Below are 25027 nucleotides of genomic sequence, written 5' to 3' on the forward strand. Positions count from 1 at the left end.
CTAGCAAAGTCAGCTGTGGATGCTGTGTGCTGATTCTCTGCGACAGTGGATGTCTCACTGGGGCAAGGCTGCATGGCCTAGTGGATACAGCAGTGGACTGGGACTTGGGAGAGCTGGTTCTAGTCCCAGTTCAGTCACTGGCCTGCTGGGTGACATTGGGCAAATCACTTCCTCTCTCTGTGCCTGTTTTCCCTTCTGTAAAATGGGGATAATACTGATCTTTGCAAAGTGCACTGAGATCTACAGATGAATAGTACTGTGTAAGAGCTAGGGATTGCTGTCATTAAAGCTGAAGGATGGTCTCTGTTTTAAGTTGGACAAATTCATTTTTGGGGGTGTAATTTTTCAGGCTCAATCTATCCCTGCAGCTGACTTTAATAGTTTGCAGCTGATGTGGTTGTGCCATTTTGAATAGGGTATGGAGGGGTTAATAGATATTTCCCATAATAAAATATTCTTGCTCCCTATGTTGGAAAGGTCCCCTTCAGCTGACACTGGGAAGATGACATTGGGTCTGGGAAGAACCCTCACTGCAGAGCATGTTCTTGGGGCAGAGGACATTGGGTTGGAGTGACTTCCAAGTATTCAAGCAGTCTGGTTTTGGCTGCGTGTGAGGGTTGATCCACACAGGGACACTCTGGACAGCTGAATTAACTAAAGGAGTAAAGTTAAGGGCATTAAGCACTGTAGATGCTCATATTCAGAAGTGAAGTGGCCTTAGTTTGCTGTAGCTCAATCTTCCTTCAAAGCCCTGCTAAGCTGTGGTATCTGGACTGACTTCCAACTCTTCTTTCTCCAAGGAATTGCCAGTTCCAAACCCCCCCAGCACTGAGGAGATGTGGGTACCATTTTTATAGCTGTGTTAGGGGTCCCAGGCCCATTGGGTTAATTGATATGCCCAGTTGAATCATACAGTCCAACTCCTTGTATAACGTAGGCTGAAGAATCCCAGCCACCTCATCGCTTGTTCCTGCCATTACGCTGATCAAACTCCTGCCCACTCTGGGCCTTTTAGAGAACGCTGGCCCTTCAGAGAACATCAACACTCTAGAGCTAGGCTTTGCAAAGCCTGACTCTGCTCCCATTACAGTGAGCGCTAAAATCCCACTGATGGCAGTGGGAGCAGAGTTAGGCCGACGCTGAGTGTTTTGCACCCCATCTCTAGGGGGTTTATGGCCCAAAATGACTTGGTTTGTTTTCTCTCCCTGCATCACTCCTTCCCCCTATTTGTCCCCTACTCCAATGAATCCTCTCTCTCTCCCCCCCCCATCCCAGTTCCATTCCTTCCTGAATGGCGTTCCAAACTTCCTCACATTTTCCTCCCCACCTTCCCCGAAGGAGTGCTGTCTCCCCTACCCTCTTCTAGCTGCTGCATTCCACCTTGGGTGCTCCAAACACTGGCATCTGCCACCCTTAGCCCAGCTTTGCTACCTGGATTTTCTACAAGGCTAGGCGTGTGAATGATGCTGCTCTAAGCTGTGTACACTGAGTCCGGAACAGATGCACCAGCCAGTAATGGATCCAGGGAATAATTTACTGCTCTGGTATTGTAATGTATTTATTGCTCTTGTTTGGCACTTCCCTTACCCTCTTCTGATGATTCTCCATCACAGGGTGACTGTACAGAAGATCCTTACTTTGGCCTGGCAAGATCAGAGAACTGTCCCCATTGAGTCATTGGCCCAGCTGATCTGTTTTCCTTTCCATATTACTGGGATGGGGGAGAGAATCCTGCACTGCTGCCTACCGGAGCCAGTGGAGGTAGCTTCCAAAGCCTCGCCTCTCTCCCCGTTTCTTTTGCCAGGGCACCAGCACGGCGTTCCTGCTGCAGCCAGTACAGCATCTCCACTTTGTCCCACTGCATCTTCTCCAAGTATGGGCGGCCCTTGAAAGTTACAGTGTCATGGAATCTCTCCTTGATCTGATGCAGAATGATGTAGAGGTCCGTGTCGTACTTGGCGATTGCTGCATATAGACGGCCTCTGGTCCTCGACTCCCATGTGCGTGTGGGGAAAGACTCAAGGCTCCTTTCAAAGAAGCGGTTTGGGTCAGAGGCAGCTTGCTCAAACTTCTCCAGCTCTACCAGCAAGAGCTCCCGTTCCTGGATACTCTTTGCAGCTTTCTCCCAGACTTCGAGCACAGCTGGGAGCTGAGTGAAAAATTGGTTGGAGCTGTACTTAATCGCCATATCAAGCCTCTCCCTACCAGGGAAATGAAGAACTGCCCAGAGTCTCTCCAGTCGCTTCTGCAGAAGTCTGAGATCTTCAGGCTTATGGTCCTGGTCCTCAAAAGTCCCAAGCCCACCAAGCATGATGGTGTTTGTGTTCCACATCCCAGGCATGTACTTCTCTCTCTTTGAGCGGACCTCTGCCACTTTCTGTTTTACCTCCCTCTGTGCTTCCTCCAGCTGTTTCTTTTGGGCTTCATCTATGAAAAGTGGCTGCTCTTCCTCATTGTACAAATGAAATATCACATGCAGGTAATCAGACTCCTTGCTGGAGACATATTTCAGGTACTCATCAACGTTAAGGGCGGATTTCCACCACTGATACCAAGTGGTTTTTTGTTGATGGGCAATCATGAGGGGCAAACTTGATTGTACTGGTGTAGTCACTTTCTGGGTGCTGAATGGTCCAGCAGGCAGCAGCTTATTCAATTCTGTATTGATCACCTGCTCATTTTTCCTTTTGGTCAGAATGGAGGACGCCAGGCTGTTGGATAAATCCACGTTCACAGCTGCAGGCTCTATCAAGGGCCCTTGGTCAAATTTCAGATACTCTGTGGGGATGATTTTTATCAGTTCCTTGTAAATTTCCCGGATCTTTTCGCCAGCTGAAAGGTTTGCATCCAGATAACTCACTGTAGCAGCATCAATCTCTCCCAGAAAATCATTATACAAGGGGGGGTATCTCTGAATAGCCACAGAATCAACAAGTACTCTGTCGGACACTTGTAGGTCAGCCGCCTTTGCTACCATGCCATGGTGTATTTGAAGATTCACCGTGGCAGCTTGAGGGTGAGTGGGTGGTGCAAAAACTACCATATCTCTCAGCTGTTGCTCAGCCGTCTCCTCTTCTTGGAGGCATCTAAGTGTCTCCTGAAGCTGCTGGAGTTTGGTTACATTGGCTCTGCGTCGTGTCAGTGCTCCAATGAGGGGAGGCAGCTCTGCGTCCTCACTGTCGTCTCTTCTGCAACCACTTCTGAGGAGGGAGCCTTGAATTAGCTTGCGGAGGTCCTCAGCTATGGCTGTGGACTCTTGGAGATTGCCATCTGTTGCTGACTCAGCGTAGTGACTGGGCATTATCGGTGTGAGGGGGCGAGGGGGAAGATGGATCCCAAGTTCATCTGAGAGGAGTTGCCCGGCTCTCATATTGGGCAATGAATGACTTTTCTTGGAAATGGAGCCAGCCTCATGCCTGACCCACTTTGTGTCTTCCCGATCTTCTGAAGCAGGGGTACAGGAGCAGGGGGTTCTCACTGCTAGACATGGCAGGTTGCTAAAGCAGCTGCCAAAAGTCTCTACATTAGGGATCAAGTGATAGACTCTGCTTAAGTCCAGTGGGGGTATCTCCTCAAGTTCTTTGATATCCTTTGCTATTTTCTGCCTGCATGTCTTGATGTGGGGCCTGGTCAGTTTGATAAAGTGAGTGATGGTGAGGCCGAGGCGGCAGCCCACAGTGCTTCTGGCTGAGTGCCGGCCTCTCTGCGGTGGCCGTTTTCGCCCTGGCCGAGCTGTCTTGCTGTCAAGAAAGAAGTGGTTCTGTGGGGTCTTCAGCTCTGCAATGAGATGGTGCTGGACGGCAGCCATGTTGAGGAGACTGGAGCAGTCCAGAGAGAGCTGGGCTGCGAAGCGGGTGAGGTTAGCATAGTCAGTGAAGACAGCCATGTCCCGGTGGAGCTCCATCAGGCAGAGATAGTGGAAGAAGAGGTGTTCAGAGACAAGTGTGATGTATGACACCAGATGCTGGTATAGGTCCTTGTTCTGCCAGCTGCTGAGGGCTGGGTTGGAGAGTGAGTGACTGGCATCCTCCCAGGCGAATTTTACTTCTGCCAGGATGATCTCCTTGAAGACCTGTCCTGCCTGGCTGGAAATGGGCAACGAATCACTACCCAAAGAAAGGCGCCCTTCGATCAACTGGGTCAGAGCAGCTAGGGAAATGGGGATAGAGAATGCAGGCACTGGAGTCTTTGGGGAGCCAGATGGTAGCGTGTGGCTGGTCTCCGGGGTGCCAGGAGGCTCGGCAGAACTAGTCTCCTGTGTACCATGGAGCTGGTGGCTGGGTGCATCCGGAGCTAGGGTGGGCTGTGAGGCTCCTGGGGGCCCCTTTGAAGGAGGCTGGAAGAGGGAGAGCGGGGCCAGGATGCCCTGGTAGACTTGGTGCAGCGTCTGGGTCACTTCCTCCGTCTCCTCCAAGGCATAGAGATCCCAGGAGGAGCCAGCGCGGGGCCTGGCGCCATCGAACCCGGGCATGGCGGACCCGCCCGCCCAGGGGCCCACTGAGGACTCTGACCCTCGGCCTCCCAGCAGCCCCTCGTCCCCGGGCGGGGGACCAGGCCCCGGGGCTCACAACAACCCCCAGCCGCTGCGCGCTAACCCCAGGGCTCAGCGCGGCGCCCGCTTGCCGCTTCCCGGCTCAGAGCTGGGAGGGCGTCTCAGCAAGCAGAGTCTCCATGGTAACAGCGCACCGGAAATAGCTCGTGCCTGCACTGCGAGTTGCTTCTGGTGGGGCCCAGCTTCCGCCCATCAGGCTGGCGGCCGGAAGTGTTGCTACAGGCGCGTTTCCTGGAAGCGAGGCCAGTGCGGGCGGACGCAGCCGAGGGATCCAGCGATGGAGGCGACGCCGGGGCCCGGAGAAGCAGGCGGCTCTAGCTGCCGGGTAAGGAGACTCCGCAGCGGGGAAGCTGGGTTGTGCCTCTCGGGGGCAGCGTTCTGTTCCTGGCTCTGCTGCTGATCCTGTTGGGCAAGTCCCCTCCCCTCTTGGTGCCTGTATTTGTTTGCACTGCAAAGCTCTTCCGAGCTTCATCAAAGCTGGGCTGGGATTGTCCTACTGCCAGGAGCCCGGGGCACGCCAGACACCATGAGACTCATGATAAGATCTGTCCTCGGAGTTGTCAACCCTTGTGGGTGGGGGAACATAGCGCCCTGTGTGTGTTTGGGGAGGATAGGGTGAGTCTCGGGAGCCTGGTGGGGGAGGCTCACGTCTGCAGGGCTAAATCCCCTGTGTATGTGCCTGCAGGAGAAAGAAATTGTGTGCCGTGGTGGAGGGAATGAGAGACCGTCTCTTTCTGGAGGACGTATACCTCTTCGGCAAAGTCCCCTGTGTAAGGGGTAGCAAGGAGAGGGATGAATGGGGCAGAACACATTGTGGGTGGGTCGATGAACATGGGGGCAAAGTCACCTTATGTATGAGTATGTGGGACACAAAATGCAGAATCTCCGCATCAGAGGGATTGAGAAAGGGGAAGCTGCTGGAGATTAGCAATCCAATTTGCCCAATATAGGGAGGATTGTACAGCTGTAGGGTATGAGGTGGTTAGTTTAGCTTCCTCTGGATGGGGGGAAATTCTGGAAAGGACAGGAAACCCCTGTCTGCTGGAGTGAACATACTGGGTCAGACCAAAGGTCTGTCTAGCTCGGTATCCTGTCTTCTGACAGTGGCCAATGCCAGGTGCTTCAGAGGGAATGAACAGAACAGGTCATCATCAACTGATCATCCCCTGCCGCCCATTCCTAGCTTCTGGCAAACAAGAGGCTAGGGACACATCCCTGCCCATCCTGGCTAAGAGCCATTGATGGACCTTTCCTCCATGAACTTACATAGTTCTTTTTTGAACCATGTTCAAAAGAGGTGATGCAGTTCTGGGCCAGGGGAGGGGTAGGGCTGATGGATGAAGACCCCCACAGTGGGGAGTTGGGTTGGTTTCCATGACAAACTGTGTCTCACATGTCTCCTAAAATCAACCAGCTGGAGTTCGCCGTGCAGATGAACTGCCAGGAATGCGTGGATGCCGTGCAGGCCTCTCTGCAAGGAGCAACAGGTGAGAGACACTCCAGCCCTCCCATTCCCCATAACAGCTGCTGTGGGCTCCTGCTGTTCTCACAATGCTAGGGCTTTTCCTGCAGGGCTCCGGGTACTGGACATTCGGCTAGACTCTCAGAGTGTGCTGGTGGAGACCAGCATGAGTGCTGGGAAGGTGAAGGGCCTGCTGGAGAGCACAGGCCGCCGGGTTGTGCTGAAGGGCATGGGGAGCACTGCGCCACGTGAGTATGGAGTCCCTGGGTTATAGCCTGAAAGGAACAGGGGGTAGCAGCTAGGAGTCCCAGTTTATTGCTGTGGGTTCTATTCCTGGCTCTGCTGCTGACGTTGGGCAAATCCCTTCCCCGCTTGGCACCTGTGTGTGTTTGTTTATGCTGTGAGCTCTTCAGAGCAGGGACTGTTTCACACCGTGTGTCTATGCTGCACCTGAAAGGGGGAAGAGCATGTGGTGTCTGGTACAGCAGCGGCCCCGATATCAGATAGGTGCCTCTATATGATCTATCTGTGTAAGGTAGTTTTATGACCTTCATCACTGTAGTATTTGGGTGCTTCACAGTCTTTACTGTATCTACCCTCACAGCTTCCCTGGGAGGCAGGGCAGTGCTATTATTGGGAAACTGAGATACAGAAAGGCTAAGGGACTTTCCCAGTGTCACACAGGGAGACTGGGGCAGAGCAAGGACTTGAACCTGGATCTCTCAAACCTAGGCTAGTGCCCTGGGCCATACCATAATACACAGTTCTATTGTGCTGAGTGGCCAATATCTTCCCCTTCCCTAAACAGCCTGTGCTTCATCTTTTCAGCTCTTCCTCAGGGAGTTCTTGGGCACTGGTGCTGCTCTGCTTGCTATGCTGTCTGGCAGCAGGGGCTCCCCTACATCTTGGTTGGGGAGGGGAATGCGGGCAGCTGTGACTGTCTGTGTCTACCTGACTTTGCCCTCCTGCTTAGAGAACCTCGGTGCAGCTGTGGCCATGATGTCAGGCCCCAGCCTGGTCCAAGGGGTGGTGAGATTCCTGCAGGTCTCGCCAGAGAAGTGTCTCATTGAAGGGACTATTGATGGCTTGGAGCCAGGGTTGCATGGGCTGCACGTCCATGAATTTGGGGATGTCACGAACTCCTGTGACAGGTAAGAGACCTCTCCCCTGCATGGAGGTGTTGCTGTCCAGTATAGCAGGCTGGGGTTTGCAAAGGTACTTCAGGGAACTGGGTGCCTTCCAGCTTAATGGCATTTAGTGTCAAGATTCTCATTTAACAGATGGGGAAACTGAGGCACTGAGCGACAAAGGGAGGGCCCTTCTTAAGCGTAGGGCCTGTAATAGAACCGAGGGCTCCCAACCCAGTGCCCTCTCCATTAGGCCCTCCATTTTTCAGCAACTGTGAAGAGTGCAGCAGATGGCACTAGTTCAGTGAGATTGGCCTTCTCTTGGGGAGCGTCTGGGGGAGGCATGTAGACAGACACAGCAAGAGGACACGAGCTGTGAGGGAGGGGGTGAGGTCTGTTTCCCTGTTCAGCTCCTTCCCCTTTGGCCAGTGCACATTCCAGCCCTGTGTTGAAATGTACTGTGGAGCAAGTAGCAGGCTAGATCTCTCTGGAGGCTGTGGTGTGAGGCCTCTGCACTAGGTCACACTGGCTTCCGTTTTTTCCCCAAACAGTTGTGGAGATCATTTCAACCCAAATGGGGAGCGTCACGGGGGCCCGCAGGATGCGCACAGGGTGAGTTCTGGTCATGTTCACCCATTCTGCCCTCACGGTCAGTGCTGGCTCCAGTGCCATTTGGTGGCGCTAGCGGGCGTGGTGCTGCAGGGAGAGGAGTGAGTGACTCGGGGGGGGGGGGTGCCATCAATGCTCACCCCCGTGTGATGGAAGGGGTGGCTGTGCTGCATGGAGCTGGGGGCTCGGTAGGGCAGTCTCCTCTGAATCAGTTCTGGGAGTGACTGGGGGAGAGTGAGTGACTTGATAGGGGGTGCTCTTCTTTGGCAGTCAGTGCTGACCCCAGTGTGGTGCTGAGGGGTTAACACAATAGAGGGCAAGCCAGAAAGAAACAAAGTCAGTCACCTGTCTAGAGACAGCAAAGACTTCAAACATTGTAGTTCTCCAAGAAAAGGCACCTTTCCCAGTCCTCAGGCTGCCACATTCCTGCCTCTGCTGCTCTTGGAGACCATTGCTCAGAGGTCCCCATTTGCACGCCCACATTAGTTGGCTCTCACTTTGCCACGTGGGGCCAGACACAGCCTGGCTTTGAAACAAACTAAACTGAAATACTTGTCCAACACAGCCTGATCACAGCCCACAGAGTCGTTATCCACCTCCTTGGGAAATGCCAATTGTTGTTTTCTTTGAAATTTTGAAAAACAAACATTTTCCCCCAAAATCTTTCCATGAAAACGTAAAAAATTTTGGTTTTCAAAAACCGTTTTTGGTTAAATGTCAGGTTTTGGGGTCATTTCTTTGTCAAAATTCCAGAAATTTTCAACCCAGATATTGGTTTTCATTGAAAAGCTGGGTTTTTTTCAGCCACAGAAGAATTTGAGTGAAGAAAATTCGCTCTGCTCTTGCTGTGTTTGTGGTTCAAGTCAAAGTTCTTAGTGTCTGACTATGTGGGTGGATGCTCTGTTCCAGCATCTCGGAGACCTTGGCAACGTGCTGGCTGGCAGTGATGGAAGAGCAGACTTCCGGATGGAGGACAGCCAGCTAAAGGTGAGGTCCCCTGATCTACACAAGGGATCACTGGGGAGACACCAGTGGGAGCTGTGTCAGACTGGGGCATGTTGAGGGATCCTATTGTTCCTTTCAGAAAGGCATCATTACAGTGGATCAGAACAGCAAGCTCATCCAGCTGTTCCACATTTGCTTCAGGGGAAGGGGCTCTCAACCCTCCATTAGGCTTTGATGGGATAATCTCACCCTGAGGAACATTCCTCCTGACTCCATTTGCTAGGGGTAGACTCCTGCTGTGAAGCAGGAGGGATAACTCCCTTCCTTGGCTCCAGGTTCTCTAATATTATAACTCTGGACACCTTTACCAAGCACTTTTGGTCTTAAGGATATCATAGGAATGAGGCACTGCCTGAGTAGCTCAGACCCCAGGGTCATGTTGCTCAGGATCTCTTCCTCCACAGGGCCCAGCACCAGGTGCTTCCGAGGAAGGTCTGCCTCCAGTACCAGGTGTGGGATATTCTGTCCCCAAGCACTAGGTCTCACCCTGGTCTCTTAATAGTTAAACTAGTCAGAACCCTGAAGCAGTAGGTGTAGTATCCCAGGTGGGAAGGAGGGAGCAAAAAGAGCATGTAGCAGCTTGGGGTTGCCTCTTGTTTTCCACTCCTCTAGTCAAAACCTTCATTCGGCTGCTCTCCTGTGAACTGCAGGAGTGGGAGTCTTGTCTTCCCTCCAAACTCAGCCCCCCTCCAGCTGATGGACCACCCACATGGTGCAGTGGGACAGGGAGCCGAGCTCTGGGGAGGAGGCAGAGGCTGAGATGGCAGCAGGAGAAGGGAAGCTAGGGCGTAGGGGTGGGGCATTGTTCTCTTAGAGCTGATTGCACTTTCCCTGGTTCCAGGGAACAAACCCCTCTCCAAGCTGTGCCTGGATGCACTGGCTCTCATCATGCAGAAGTCCCTTCCCAGGACTGTACTGGCCTCTGTCAGGGAAACTGGGGATCCACACGTGCAACAGGGATGGCCAAAGGCTGTGATCCTTCCTAGGTCTGGGACATCATCGGCCGCTCTCTGGTGGTGGATTCTGGTGAGGACGACCTTGGCCATGGGGGTCACCCACTCTCTGAAGTCTGTGGGAACTCGGGTGAGAGGTGAGGAGCTAGGGGGAAGAAGCAGGGGCCAGGGAAGTAGCTCAAGGCAGCATCTTGCTGGCACAAATACTTGGGGGTCAAGCTGACTGTCAGACCAGTCAACAGTATGGAGGGGTGGGATCAACTGTGAGCATGGGAGGAAGGATGGCTTGGCCTAAGGGAGCTATAGGAAGTTGAGGGGGGTCAGTCTCTCCCCCTTGCCCAAGGGGCATGACACAAGAGTGGTCAAAGAAGGGGTTAACTCCTCTTTATTGTCTTGGTACAGCTTGCCTCTTGCACTGTAAGGAGTAAGATGTGTCTGGCCTTGCCTGACTTCTGACTGGGCAAATGGCCAGGCCATGGGACTGCCCATTCAGTCTGCAATGGCTGGAGCCCCTGGCAGCACAGCATTGGCTAATCCTCCTTCCCTCCCTTCCAGGCTGGCCTGTGGGATCATTGCCCGATCTGCTGGGCTGTTCGAGAACCCCAAGCAAATCTGCACCTGCGATGGCGTGACGCTGTGGGAGGAGCAGGAGAAGCCAGTGGCAGGGCCAGGCAGGAGGGTGCTTGGCCAGCCTGCCCCTCACCTGTAGGATTACAGCCTTCCTTTCTCCACGTTGTGCCTACTGGTTGTTGCTCTATGCCAGGGCTCAGTGTGGTTCTAGCATCAAATGGGTGGCGCTTTGGGCCTGCGGTATGGGAGCTCTGACGTGACCTTTAGGTGGGGACTGGACTTCTCCACAGCATCTCCCTCTCATAGCACAGTCTTGTTCTTCTATTGTCAACCTCTGAGCAGCTTTGTGTCCTTACCCTTCCCCAGCTGGGTGCTGCTAAACTCGCTGCAGATGATGTCTCATTTTATAGGGGAGCTGTAAATAGGCTTTGAAGTTTTTTGCTGCTTTGGGATTTGTAAAGGCAGTGAAAAAAGCATCTTAATTTTTTCCCCCTTGCTTATTTGTTCCTTTTTAAACAGCAGGGATATCAAGGGTGGTTTTGCTGCAGGAACTAGAAATGGGGAGGCAGGGAGCTTGGGAGTTCTCATGATCACTTTTGCACTAAGTAAATTGGTTGGGGGTTGAATCTTGAATAATAAAATATTAATAATTAGTTTATATCTAGCACTCTGAACCAGCATACCACCAAGCACTTTACAAAGGAGTTTGGTATCATCTGCATTTTACATATGAGGAAACTGAGGCGGGGGGGAAGTGATTTGCCCAAGGTCACCTAGCAGGCCAGTGGCAGAGCTGGGTTTAGAACTGAGGTTTCCCAAACCAGTGCTCTTTCTACTAAGCCACGTAAACAGATAGGACATTGTCCATAGAAAGAAAAGGAGTACTTGTGGCACCTTAGAGACTAACCAATTTATTTGAGCATAAGCTTTCATGAGCTACAGCTCACTTCATCAGATGCATGCTATAGCTCATGAAAGCTTATGCTCAAATAAATTGGTTAGTCTCTAAGGTGCCACAAGTACTCCTTTTCTTTTTGCGAATACGGACTAACACGGCTGCTACTCTGAAAATTGTCCATAGAGATCATTAGTGACTGGAGTTACATGAGTATCTACAGGAAACCTGCAAAGGTTTCTTTGAGCTCAGGATCAAAGTCCTGTGCTGCTCTGCCCAGACTGTTTTGGGAAATCTGTCAGTGCCCTGGATTGCATGCATTGCAGAAGAAAAGGTACTGAGCTACCTAGACCTGACAAATGTTTCTAGATGGCTCCAGCCTGAGCATAGGCAGCCACAGAGGAGGGCCTGGGTTAGGTTGCAGCCTGTTTTCAATTTAAAATTAATTGTGGAGGCTGAGATGACTTAAAGTAATCTTTCATGTGCACTGAATCTGCCATTAAATATTATTTTCCTAGCTTGCCTTGCTGTCTTGTTGCCCAAGGTGATCAGCTTGAATTGTGGTGGTGCCCAGTCCTTTGTCAGGCACCTACTGTGCAAGATGCTGTATAAATGCAGAGGCACAACCCCTCTGGGACAGGTTCCGCGGGTGGGCGGCAGTTGCCCTGGAAGAGGGGGATTTGGGAATGGGGGATCCCTAAGCCTCCAGCAGGAGAGTGGGAAGGGGTTGGGGATGGAGTAAGAGCAGTTCCCATGGCAGAAAAACAACATGATGCGGTCACTGGGTGTGGGCAGAGCTTGCCTATGACGGTGCCGTTGCCTGAGGGCGCACTCTCCACATGGGTGGCGGTTGCCCCATTTTGTTTACTGGTTAGTTAACACAACCTTGGGCGTGGCGCATGCGCCCGGAAACCCGAATAGGTGCATTCGTCACTACGCAAGCGCCGGGCTGCTCTGGAAGGTAGACGCCGGAAATACGGAGGCGCGCTAGGGCCGGTCTCGCGGATTGTGACGGATGCAAAACAAAGGTTACAGGCGGTTGGGGCTCAAGTGCGCAGGCGCAACGACGTTGCTAGGAGAAGAGCGGAGGCGCGGATAGAGAAGCAGGAGTGCGCAAGACAACAGTAGTACGCAGGCGCGGCATTAGCCAAGCGTCTCTCTTCGCAGGCGCAGTTGCTCGTAGGCGGTGGTAGGCAGCGCGCTGCGCAGGCGTGTCGAGGGGCGGGTGGTTCCTTCCTCTTTCCTTCCTATCTCAGCGTTCGGAGGGTGTGAGGTGCTGCCGCCATTTTGTCAGGAGTCCCGGTGCCAGCTCGGCCGCGGCCATGCGTCCTGGAGTGAAGCTGTTCGTGGGGAACGTGCCCGAGGAGGCCACGGCGGAGGAGCTGGGCGAACTGTTCACGGGCGCGGTAGGCCCGGTGCTCGGCGTGGCCCTCATGAAGCAGTTCGCCTTCGTGCACCTGCGGGATGAGGCGGCCGCTGTCCGCGCCATCGCCCAGCTCAACGGGCACCAGCTGCACGGCCGCCGCATCGTGGTAGAGCCGTCCCGCCCGCGGCCCACCAACACTTGCAAGATCTTCGTGGGTAACGTTTCGGCGGCCTGCACCAGTGGAGAGCTGCGTGCGCTCTTCCAGCAGTACGGGCCCGTGGTGGAGTGCGACGTGGTGAAAGGTACCGACCCCCCCGAGTTCACTAATATCCCCCTTCCCCGGTACCGGCCCGTGATGGAGTGCGACGTGGGGAAAAGTACCGACCCTCGGGTTCCCTAACATCCCCTTTCCCGGTACGGACCCGTGGTGGAGTGCAAGGTGGGGGAAAGTACCGACCCTCGGGCTCCCTAACATCCCCCTTTCCCGGTACGGACCCGTGGTGGAGTGCAAGGTGGGGGAAAGTACCGACCCTCGGGCTCCCTAACATCCCCCTTTCCCGGTACGGACCCGTGGTGGAGTGCGACGTGGTGCCCCCAGGATGTCCCTCCCCCCACCGGCCTGTGGTGGAGTGCGACGTGGTATCTTCTCTCCCCTCCCCCCCATATACTGGCCTGTGGTGGAGTTCGAGGTGGGGAAAGGTACCGACTCTCGAGTTCACCAACATCCCCCCTCCCCAGTACCGGCCCGTGGTGGAGTGTGGTGTCATGAAAGTTATCCACCGGCTGGGACAGGGGCACCTTCCCCCATACCAGTTCATGGTGGAGTGTAACGTGGTCAAAGGGACCGAGTCCTAGGTTCCCTGCCCATAGTGGAGTGCGACATGGAGCCCTCTCACCCTTGGTACCGGCAGGTAGTGGAGTGTGATCTGGTCAGAGACTGACCTCTGAGATATTGCTCTCCCTGGACAGGGACTTTACACCTCCACTACCAGCCCATTGAGGAGTGCGACATGGTGAAAGATACCAATCTCTGGGTTCTCTGGTCCACCCCTGGTACCAGCCTGTGGTGGAGTATAATGTAGCCAAAGGTAGTGGCCCCCAGGATCCTCAAGCCCCACAGCCCTGGTACTAGCCTGAGGTGGAGTGCAAGGTGGTCAAAGGAACCAACCCCTGGGATCTCCCCCTTCCCCTAGGATAGGGACTCTCTACTCATAGTACTGGCCCATGATGGAGTGTGATATGGTGAAAGATACCGACTTCTAGGTTCCGTGAGCACCTGGTACCAACCTGTGGTGAAAGGTTTCCTCTGCTGCTTAGTACCAAACCCTGGTACTAACCCACAGTGGAGTGCAATGTGGTGAAAGGTATAAACCCCTGGGCTCATTTCTCTCCTCCCCCACAGACCCATGGTGGAGTATGATGTGGTCAGAGGTTCCCCAGCTCTCCCCACCCTCAGTACAGGCCTGAGATGGAATGTGATGTGGGAAAAGATATCAACTCTCTTCTCCCCCATGGGGTAGGAATCCCTTCAACCAACCTCTCCCTGGGAATGGAATCTCCTCCCCCAGCAATATGGACCCATGGGTCATGATTAAGGCTACAGTTTTGAATCATGGGTATTTTTAGTAAAAGTCATGGACAGAAACAAAAAATCGTGGCCTGTCCATGACTTATACCATTAATACCCCTGATTGAATCTTAGGTGTAGGGGAAAGCCCGTGGCACCAGCTGCAGGGGGGGCACTGCTGGGGATGGGGGGAGCCCTGGAGGGCCAGCGGCTGCTCCAGCTGCCCTGGCACTGATGCTAGGAGCTGCTGATCTGCAGCAGCTCCTGCTGCCCTGGGACAGCTGCTCTGGTGAGGCTGGCTGTGGGGCCGCTCCAGCAGCCATGGGTATGGTTGTCTCCAGGGTCATCTGAGCAGCTGGCCCCGGAGACAGCCACACTGTCTGCTGCAGAGGTCACAGGAAGTCACGGAATCTGTAACTTCTGCAACCTCAGTGTGTGACAAACATGGAGCCCTAATCATGATGGAGTGTGTGATGGGATCCTCGGGGTGCAGCCTGGGACTGTGGGATCGCTGTGCCCCCTGAACTGTCAAGCCTGGGCTGTCTCTCACAATACCAGGTGCTGTCATCACTCGGCACAACTGCACGTGGAGCTCCACACCCAGCTAGATTGCATGAATACTCCCAGAGCCACTCATGAATCACAGAGGGAAAGGCACCAGCCCAATCCCCCCAGCCTTGCATCTCAGGCACTGTTCAAGATGAGCAATACAGATTTATTAATTGGTTCACCACTTCATCAACAGAAAGTGGATATACACCAGCCTTTGCAAAACTTGAGCAAAACTCACTGGTAAAGATAAACAGTAAAACACATTTACTGACTACAAAAGATAGATTTTAAGTGACTATGAATGTTAGGCAAAAAGTCAGTTAGTTACTAAAAGTAAATAAAATATAAGCATGCAGTCTAAACTCTCAACCCTATTAGACTGGGCAACATCTAGATTAAGTGTTTTTTTCCAATGCATTGGATATTGTAGTTCATAGTACACAGATTTCACACCTGAAATCTGGGCCAGTCCCCTCAGTTGGAGTCTTCAGTGTCCTTGTTGCTTGCAGTGTAGGTGGGTGAAGGAGAAAGGCCCAGTATGTGGCCACTGTGTTCTGTTTTATTCCCTCAGTCCCATGTGCTTGGGGATCACCAGTCCAGGCATATCTGGGGGCATTGCTCAGTCTCCAGCTAAGATTGAGCAATTCCCCTGGTATGGCTTCATGTAGGTTAGTCTTTGAATTGTAGCTCCCTTGCTGGACAATGGTGGTTGATGGGTTGTTTGGTTACTTTCCTTGCTGTTGCCTCTGGGGAGCTAATATCTGACAAATTCCCCAACTTACAGAATGTTTTAGTGACAACCATACAACACAATTCTCATAACTTCATATGTGTTAATGATATACATATATGGATAGAGAAATGACTTGCAGTAGATGATGATAACTTTTCCACAGATACCTTACAAGGCATGCTTTATATGTAAGATCCTGATTATATAAAAATCAGGAATATGGGAGTTAACAGGACGCTCCCCCAAGCTTATAGAATGTAACAGTCGAAGATACCAATCCTCTCAGTGGAGCAGGGCCCATGCCACAAGACTAAGTCCAATATCTTCCTTCACCCAAGCAATTCCAGCCTGTGGTGGAGTGCCACATGGTTAAAGATATTGACCACTTGCTTATGGGCAGACACGCCCTCCCTACATCTTTCTTTCTTTCCAGCAATGTGGGCCTGTAGTGGAGTGCCACGTAGTCCAAGGTACCAACATCCTCATGAGGTGGAGACCCCCACCAATATCAATCCAGCAGTATGCATCTGGTGAAGTGAGATGTTACCATAGGTACTGATTGCCTCACATTTATGGGGGGGCATATACTACCCCCAACTCCTCCCTGCACCAGTGGGGGACTGTGGGGCCTCTTTAGCAAAGCAAGCCGACATCAGAGCATGTAACATCAAAAGAGTACCAGTCTTCCCGTGGAGCAGATATTGCACCCAATCTCTGACCTGTACTAGTGGGGAGTGGCAGAGGCTTTTTCAGCAACTGAGGTATAGAAATTGCCAAAACTACTAATCCTATCTGGGGGCAGAGACCCCTTCTAATCCCTCATGGAGCAAATAATGCCCCCAAAATTCCCTGTCTTTGCACCAGCAGGGATTTACTGGAGTTCTTTTGGAAGTATGAGTCCATGTGACCTAAAAGGTGCTGACCGCATTAATCCTTACTCCACATGGGGCAGATACTCCCCATAACCTCCTGGCCCCCCCCCCCCCCAGACACACACCAGTGGAGAGATGAAGGGGTTGTTCCAGGTACCGTGGCAGAGCGCAACATCAACAAAAGTACTGACTGCTCCCACTTTCACGGAGCATTTACTTTCTTCCACCAGCAAGTGGGTAACATCCACTTTAAACTTCACTGGGGCAGATACTGCCTTAATCCATACTCTTCTGCCCCAGCAAGATGTGTGAGGCCTCTTCCAGCAGTATGGATGCATGGAAGAGTACATTGACAAAACTACTCACCATCCCACCTCACCTCTTCAAGGAGAATGTTCCCCCTCAATTGAGCCCCTATACCTGCTGGACCTGTGAGGTCTCTTCAGTTGGTACAGGCGTGTGATGAAGTGTGATATCAAAGGTGCCAACAGCATCTAACATCCTCCCCCCCCCCCAGTCCTTCACTGTGACAGTGTGGTCTTTGTGGGTGTGTGGAGGTGCCCTTCCAAGGGGAGGAGAATGCAAAAATAGGTTGGGAGAAGGGCACAACCATTGCAGCAGCCAGAAGGTTGAGGGGAAGAGTAAAGGAGCAGAGACCTCACCCAACCTGATCACAGCCAGGAGAATCAGAGGGAGATATGGATAGAGGAAGGATAGCAACCAAAGGAGGAAATCTGGGGTTACATTTTGAATGATGGGGCCATCAGGCAGAGTTTAAGGGACAGTTGAAAGAACCCCAGCAGCTTGGGGGGGGTGGGGAAGAGTGGGTTATTTTTTCACTGGGTATTGCCAGTGAACAGTGGAATCCCCTTCCTTTTATATCAGTCTGACCAATATGTTTAATCCTCTAGCTCTTGGGAGTCTGGTAACATTTTCAAATGAACATGGGAGTGGGTAGGCAGGAGATTAATGGTGTAAATTGGACAAGACAAATACAGTCTGAGGATTTAGGTTGCAGGGCAAGAAAGAAGGTCTAATGAAGCAGGAGAGATGAGTGAACAGTATTCATAATTATTATTCCAGCTTCACTGGAATTTGGCAGACTTTATAGTCGTTATAGTCAGCTGTTTGACTACTGTCTGATGAATGCTGCTGAAATTCATTGAACAATATATCTGAAATTATCTGCTACTCCATCAGCTCCAGTAACACAATTATTACATAAAATGATGATTTAAGTTCTGGAGCTAAACATAACACAAACAATTACTGTTGCTTTATATTGAAATATTATGGTAGCACAGGCATTTCTCTCTAGCTATTAGGCTTAGATGTAGGGTTAGTACCTGTCAGGTACATTTCTCTAAGCCTTAGATAATGTCCTCAAAGGTGGATATATTCTCAAAGCGCACCCTGCACCATCAGGCAGTTCATGAGCCTATTGTCAAATGCATCATTTCAAAATTGCCAACACCTCTCTACTTGTCCTGGAATACCAGTGATGTAGGCCAGTGACTGAGTGAAGTACTTTTGAGCCAACCACCCTACTTCTTCCCTGCATAAAAATTCCCTTTATATCCTGCGCCATTTTCTAGTGTCCCGGAGCCGCCGTCATGTGTGACACTTATATGGGACCGTTTAATGGACAAATCACCACCACCCCTTTCCCTCATATAGGAATTGTACATTGAGAGCCCTGGTGCTCCCATCAGCTATGGTATCTCAGGGCCAGTAACCAATACTGCACTCTTTTCAGCTTCATGCCACCTTTGAATGCCTCATTCCTCTCATTACTTGTAGTGTAATCAAAGGTAATTACTCCGCTCTCCAGGAGACGCAATCATGGAGCAGGGGTTGATACTCCTTTCTCTTGCACCTGCAGAGCTGTTTCAAGTGATATGGACCTGCCACCAAATGCAACATGGGTAACCATTTCTCCTTCACCAGTGTAAATACCCCTTCCAGGCCCAACCTCTGTGCCCATGCAGCTGTTCTCAAAAACAATACCATAACAGCCAATCAACTACAGTTCTTTTGTGGCCTATATACACCTGTATCATCCCAGCACTTCCAGGGGACTACACAACTTTGAAGGGCTGGCCAAAGCCCAAAATCCAGTGTAATGAAAGGTAACAGACTTCCTTGCCTCAAAGGCTTGGGAGCAGCTCCATCCCCAGAGCCTAAAAGGGGGATAGCAGTAGCTTTCTGTGTCGGTTCTTCTCCGTTTCCTCTCATTTCCTTTTAGCTATCCTTCTCTTTTGATGCTATATTATTTTCCTTTATCACTTTTTTCCTGCCTTTTTGTTTGTCTATTTGCAAAGAGCTCCATGCAGCCTCCCTTTCCTCCAAATGCCTGTGTCATGAAGTGTACAATCTAAATAGACCCCTTGCCTTTCCTCAGAGGGGTTTAACTGCCTCTCACTTCCAGCATGGTGTCTTGGGAGAAAATAATTTTCCTAATCCACATATTATGGCTAAAAAGGGCCCCCTCTCCCAGAGCAAATTCTCCTAGCTTTTCATCCACTATATTCAAATATTCCGTGGCAGACTTCCCAGCTTCCTGACTCACCAAATGAGCACAATGCACTCAGAGTCCTGTCTGCACAAGAGCTGTGTGTTCCTTCTGAATGTTATAAAGTTCTTCATCCAGGGCAAGGTGATGAAACGCAGCATTTCCTGGACCTAATATTAAATACAACATGCTCTCCCCATACTGCGTGCTGCCTGTTGCTGCGGCTGGGCTACCCTTCTCTCCACAGGGCCCAGCTCAGCTTTGCAGTGCCTGAGTTTGCCATGGACTCGTTTCAGAGTGTGGTAGTGCAGAACAGTAGCATCTCTAATTGCATAGTTATTTCCCCTTCCTGTTTAGGTAAATAAGGCCTCTTACACATGGGTCCCAAGAAAAAATTCCAAGTGTCACCTGTTGTATGGGCTAGATTTGAGTGACCTAGACTCGCCATTGATTGTGACCTAGTTAACTGCAACCCACAGAACCTGTGTGTACTAGTGCCACTGGAGGCATGGCCTATTAAGTAACTTTTTCTTCACTGTAAATAACAATCCCTTCCCTGTGCCATGCCTTGCACAGCCTGTATGGATTTGAGGATGGAGCGGGATCTCAATTTTGGTGTTGCCAGCTGCGGTTTTTCCCTTCAAAGGATCTCACCAGCCCTTCTGCCCAAAGCTTTGGCCTAGGGTTTGATGTTTTGGGCTTAGGCCTAAGCCCAAGTCCCCCATTTAGCATGAGAACCCTTTGCTGTGGCCCTTTGCATTTTCATGCTGATCTGCTAATACTGTTGCTGAGTGTCTTACCTTCAAAGGTTGTGTACCAATGTTACTGCTTTTTCCTCTACCAATCATCACTTGAACTGACCAAGAGTATTCAGCCTGCCTTCTGTCATGCAATTTAGATCATTTATACCACATGCCACTTGTTCACCATATAGGAACTGACCAGCACAGATGCTTCCATATGCTTTGTTCATTGTGCAATAGGGAGCCCTTTTCTCAGGGTTCTAATGTGCTCAGAAAATGCTGAGCTTTGGGATCTGTTTTAATTCAGGAAGAGAATGAAAGAACCAAACCATAAATAGTGGTGATGGCTCTTCTGTAATTACTGGAGAAAACGAATCCTGAGTGTTTCACCTGACTTGCTTTAATGCCCTTATCTTCACTTGCAGGTGGTTGATAACAGTCCAATATGGTGTAATCTGCACAGCCAACTCAAGTGTGTTGAGATGTTTGCTGACTTCTTGAGATACTTTGAGAGATTTATTTTTCAACTTTTTTTAGCTGCCTAGATCTGAGCAAGTCACTGTGATTCGTATAGCACTACTCTATTTGGACTAGGGATGTGGAAAATTCTTCATCAGTTGGAGTCTCTATGTTGAAATTGTGTGTGCCTCTTTTTCAGATACGTTCTATTTTTGCCCAAAACAGGCTGGATTCAGCAGTCACTGGACGAGATTATCTTGCCCATGTTATGCAGGAGGTCAGATTACATGATTATCATGGTCCCTTCTGGCTTTAAAATCTACAAATGTAATCTGTGAATCTATTTTCATAGACCTGACCATCACACATGAACAACAGATTGTCATGCCCACTTACTAAAAGACTGCACCATAATAGTATTGCTGAAAACTATTTTTCTAGTGCAGAGTCCTTGGGACCACCTGCTTCTATAGGCAGAAATCAGCTATAGCATTACTGGTGTCCAAAAAACACCAGCTTCTCACCATTCACCAAACATGAAGGCCAGTAACAAGAGCAGGCAAGATCTCTACAACTCCTTGATGTATATAAGGCCTTGCTGAACTTGAGAAATCCCAAGGTTTCATTTGGCCCTGCTGGTAATAGCAGAAGGATGGTTGGAGGCACTTAAAGAGAGCCTGTGAGGCACTGGTGCGTCTGATGACTTTGGACACAGGCAGATCTTGCTTGCCTATACAGTTGGATGTTTTTCTAGCACAACTGTTTGAATCGCTGGAAGCCAGCCTTGCTGGAAGGGCCCTATTGGGCCAAGTGAGCCCTTGGGAAAGAGGGATGGGGTTGGGAGTACAGCAGGGCTCCAATTCCTTCATTTCCAGATTAAATTTAGTATTTCCATTCTGTCTTGTTGGTTGAGAAAGATGGCCTATTTGTGAAGTAGGCCAGCAGAAGCCATGTTTGAACACTAAGAATCCTTACCATGGCACTTCTGAGTTCCTAAGCCTACAGAACCCCTGGAGAGGGTGCCCACCAGGGACAGTGCAGCTTCCCATGTTGCTGGTCCCAAGTCAGCCCTTGCAAACTGGGATTCAGTACATTGGAAAAGGCTCCTGTTGCTTCAGGGTCCCCAAAAATGTGGCAGATAGGAGTTTCTGGAACAATGAATTTGTGAGCTATGCTCTGCCTGCTAAGAATGTCCAGTCCATGAGTGGCCAGTTCCATTCTCCTTTTTGTTCATTATAAAAGAGCTGGACTCTCTGTAGAGGCAAATAAATTGAAATGACTTGCCACAGCCCTCAATATAGGAGTGGAGAAATAGCATGGTCTGGATTCTGCATCGTAGCAGGGAGGTTGAGCAGTGGGGCTTGGGTGGGCTGATTTTCATCCCTTGAGCCGTTAATTCCCATCGTGTCCTCTGCGTTTAGGGGCTGGCTCTGTCATCTAGAGTAGTGGTTCTCAAAGCCGGTCCGCCGCTTGTTCAGGGAAAGCCCCTGGCAGGCCAGACCAGTTTGTTAACCTGCTGCATCTGCAGCTTCGGCCAATCGCGGCTCCCACTGGCTGTGGTTCGCCGCTTCAGGCCAATGGGGGCTGCGGGAAGGGCGGCCAGCATGTCCCTTGGCCCGCGCTGCTTCCCGCAGCCCTCATTGGCCTGGAGCGGCGAACTGTGGCCAGTGGGAGCTGTGATCAGCTGAACCTGCAGACACTGCAGGTAAACAAACCGGTCTGGCCCACCAGGGGCTTTCCCTGAACAAGCGGCGGACTGGCTTTGAGAACCACTCATCTAGAGCATAGGGATCTAAATTATGAAGTATTGGATTAGGCATGTGCTTTGTGTTCAGTAAAATTCTAGTTTCTTGTAAGTGTGTTTTTTCTAAACTGCTTTAGAATTACTGCTGTTGGAACATTCCCTAGCTCCTGTAGTGTCATAAGTGTAATAGTCACTTCAAGTGTTTTGCTGGTATAGACTAGAATTATGCCTACAAGAAAATATCATTCTAGATTTCCGTGTGTAAGATAGTTATCTCAGTCGCGGTAGCTTTGAATTTAGTATAGCTATTATGTTCAACCTGAGATCCTTCCACAGACTAAAACTTCATTATTTTTTGAAAAAACTAAGGGAAACCATACAGTTTCTGTAAGTCAGAGGTAAAGATTCCAAATTATTAATATATGTAGACTTTAAACTAACTACACTTGCCATGCAGGGAGGAAATGATAGTGGATTTGGTTGTCAAGGATGATGCAGCACAGAAAATGTGCCTTTTTGAATTAAAAATAAATTGAGAAACTAGAGGTAAATCCTTTTGAAATACTGAATTTTTCAGTGTAATTTTAAAGCTTACACCCTACTGAATTTCAGGATTATTAAAGTCAGAGTAGTCGTGGGGCTGCTACTTTTTCTACTTATTTGGCTTTTTAGAATATGAAAGGCGCCCAGTCTTGGTTCTAGATGTTCTGACATACTTGATTTTCACAAATACTTAAACTGATTGCTCACTCCACAGACTAAATATACTTTATTAAAGGAAGATCCTTTTATAGATATTAAATACAGTCCTTCTAACCCTGTTTAAGTTTGTCTTCTATAGTGTAATATCTTTGACAAACTAGAGCATTCCAAAGCAGATTAGTTTGGATGTTTTTGCAAGATTAGCATGACCTGCTGGAAGAATCTCCAGTTTATGGATAGCTAGTGATAGTTTCCTTCCTGAAATTTCAAGAAAACTGTATTGGTTACATGTTCTTTAATGGCACAGAATGGGCCAAATTCTACTCTGGTATGACTCCATAAACTTCAATTTGGTTCAGTGTGTTCAGGACTGAATGAGACAATATTGCAGAATTTAAGGTTTTGGGAACTATTTGAGGGTATTTGTATACAAACCTACTGAGCACATGGATTTCTTTCTGTGCCATGATTAGATACTGGTGGGTTTTTTCTACATTTTTGTTAGAATAGACTGCAGTTTTCATAACATAGCAGCTATGGTAAATTGGGGTAATTTAGCTGCCAGCCAGCAGTGTATTAGAAAGGTTACAATACAAACTCTGTTTATACCCAAACTGCATTTAAGCAATAGCAGAGAGATGCGTGCATCTGTTAAGTGTTCGATCCTGTAATAAAATGTCTTGTCTTCTTCACTGATAACCCTCTGTCTACTTTATCAGACTATGCATTTGTTCACATGGAGAAAGAAGCAGATGCAAAAGTTGCCATCGAAAATCTTAACGGAAAGGAAGTGAAAGGAAGAAGAGTCAATGTGGAACTCTCTACTAATGTTCAGAAAAAGGGGGCAGGACAAAATGCCCAGGCAGGCCCCAATGCTGACAAGAGCAAGAGAGCAAGTGTGGACTATAGAGAAAAATATCAGCCCAAGATCGATGGTTATGAGCAGCTTAGGCCTACAGACTCTACGTATGCATCAGTCTCTGCAGGATATACTGCATCCTCACTCTACGATTATCAGCAGCGCTTCGGTGGCACCAACACTTCAAGCAAATACAACTCATTTGATACTCAGACAAGGCAAGCATCTCCCTCATATTTTGGAAGGGACAGAAGCCCAATTCGACGATCACCAACAAGAATCGGCTTTGCCACTGTGTCGCTACCCATGACAGCACAACCAGCATCCTACAGAGCTCAGCCATCAACCTCACTGGGTGCAACCTACAGAGCCCAGCCCTCTGCATCACTCGGAATGTCTTACAGACCCCAGCCAACAACGGGACAGGCAGCATCTTACAGGGCCCAGCCCTCGACCTCACTTGGAAATACTTACAGAACCCAGTCCTCTGTTTCACTAGGAGCTTCTAATACCCAGCCTGCAGCCTCATCACTAAATTCCTACAGCGCCCAGGCTGCTGCTTCTTACAACACCCAGGCTGCAGCTTCCCAGTTAGCCTCTTATGGGGTCCAGTCCACAGCAACACTAGCGTCATCCTATGGAGCTCAGCCTTCAGCCACGCATGCAGCCTCTTATGGTACTCAGCCTGTGGCTGGTTACTCAGCCTCCTATGGAGCTCAGCCAACAGCCACACATGCAGCTGCTGCCTATGCAGCTCAGCCTGCGGCTGGTCACACAGCCACCTATGGAGCCCAGCCTGTGGCCACGCATGCAGCCGCCTATGGAGCCCAGCCTGCAGCCAGCCACTTGGCTTCTTATGGAGCCCAGCCTGTGGACAGCCACTCAACCTCTTATGGAGCCCAGCCTGCAGCTACTCTCTCAGCCTCGTATGGTGCTCAGCCTGTGGCTGTCCATTCAGCCTCGTATGGTGCTCAGCCTGCAGCTGCTCTCGCAGCCTCGTATGGCGCCCAGCCTGTGGCCGGCCATTCAGCCTCGTATGGCGCCCAGCCTGTGGCCGGCCATTCAGCCTCGTATGGCGCCCAGCCTACAGCTGTGCTCTCAGCAACCTATGGTGCCCAGCCTGCATCCACTCTGGCTGCATCTTATAGCAATCAGTCTGCAGCAGCTTCCTACAAATCACAGGTCTCTGCTCCACTGACCACACCCTATAGAACACAGTCTTCAAACTCAATGTCAGCTTCATATACAGCACAGCAGCCCTCCTCTGTTCCCTTGGCAGTCACTTTCAGAGCTCAGCCTGTGACTGCATATGATGGGCCAACCCAGCTTGGACAACAAGCAACCCCGTATTTGGGACTGTCTCAGTCTTCTGCTGCTGCTGCCATCGCACCACCATACGAACGCACCCGCCTCTCTCCTCCACGGAGTGCTGGCTATGACGATCCTTTCAAAAAATCATCTGCTTTGGCTAAAAGGTATGCTGCTAAGCCAGTGATAGTACTTTGCACATAAATAGAACCTCTCATCCAAGGATCTCGATGTGCTGTCCAAGGGACTAGAGGCATTCAGACTCAATACAAGTCTATTGGTCTTCGCCTTTATAAACTTGGTTCTGCTTCACCAAAAGGTGGAAATTCCCCTGCTAATACATTACACTAACTTACTGTTTTGGAAGCATTGACAGGGTGGGAGGTGAAACTCGATGCATTATTAAAATGGTTTCCCACTCTGGCACTAATACAGAT

The 25027-nt window shown here is 50.3% G+C and overlaps 3 protein-coding genes across 7 annotated transcripts in view; 2 read left to right on the forward strand and 1 right to left on the reverse strand.

Annotated features, from left to right (window-relative positions):
- Positions 1-1540: 1540 nt before the first annotated feature.
- Positions 1541-4693, reverse strand: CCDC87 (coiled-coil domain containing 87). The gene has a single exon (XM_048857566.2). The coding sequence runs from the start codon at positions 4469-4471 to the stop codon at positions 1709-1711; it is 2763 nt and encodes a 920-aa protein (XP_048713523.2). The 5' UTR covers positions 4472-4693; the 3' UTR covers positions 1541-1708.
- Positions 4694-4735: 42 nt separating this feature from the next.
- On the forward strand, positions 4736-10936 carry CCS (copper chaperone for superoxide dismutase). 2 transcript variants are annotated; one of them, XM_048857583.2, is made up of 8 exons: positions 4738-4877; positions 5967-6039; positions 6125-6262; positions 6988-7165; positions 7693-7753; positions 8660-8737; positions 9742-9845; positions 10264-10936. In XM_048857583.2, exons 1-8 carry the CDS (start codon positions 4830-4832, stop codon positions 10415-10417), a joined length of 834 nt encoding a protein of 277 aa, XP_048713540.2. In that variant the 5' UTR covers positions 4738-4829; the 3' UTR covers positions 10418-10936. The 2 variants fall into 2 exon arrangements, with proteins under 2 accessions (XP_048713541.2, XP_048713540.2); XM_048857584.2 differs by lacking the exons at positions 9742-9845; positions 10264-10936 and adding an exon at positions 9597-9735 and having other exon boundaries at positions 4736-4877.
- Positions 10937-12231: 1295 nt separating this feature from the next.
- Positions 12232-25027, forward strand: part of RBM14 (RNA binding motif protein 14) — a 39559-nt gene continuing 26763 nt past the window's right edge. Inside the window, exons 1-2 of one of the 4 annotated variants that reach the window (XM_048857567.2) lie at positions 12257-12841; positions 23143-24757. In XM_048857567.2, the coding sequence (XP_048713524.1) occupies positions 12496-12841; positions 23143-24757 (1961 nt within the window). In that variant the 5' untranslated portion in view covers positions 12257-12495. Of the gene's footprint in view, positions 12842-23142; positions 24758-25027 lie in introns of all 4 variants that reach the window. The other 3 variants (XM_048857568.2, XM_048857573.2, XM_048857572.2) reach the window with 3 other exon arrangements.

This window comes from Caretta caretta, chromosome 7 (assembly GCF_965140235.1).
Source record: "Caretta caretta isolate rCarCar2 chromosome 7, rCarCar1.hap1, whole genome shotgun sequence".
Taxonomy (NCBI): Eukaryota; Metazoa; Chordata; order Testudines; family Cheloniidae; genus Caretta; species Caretta caretta.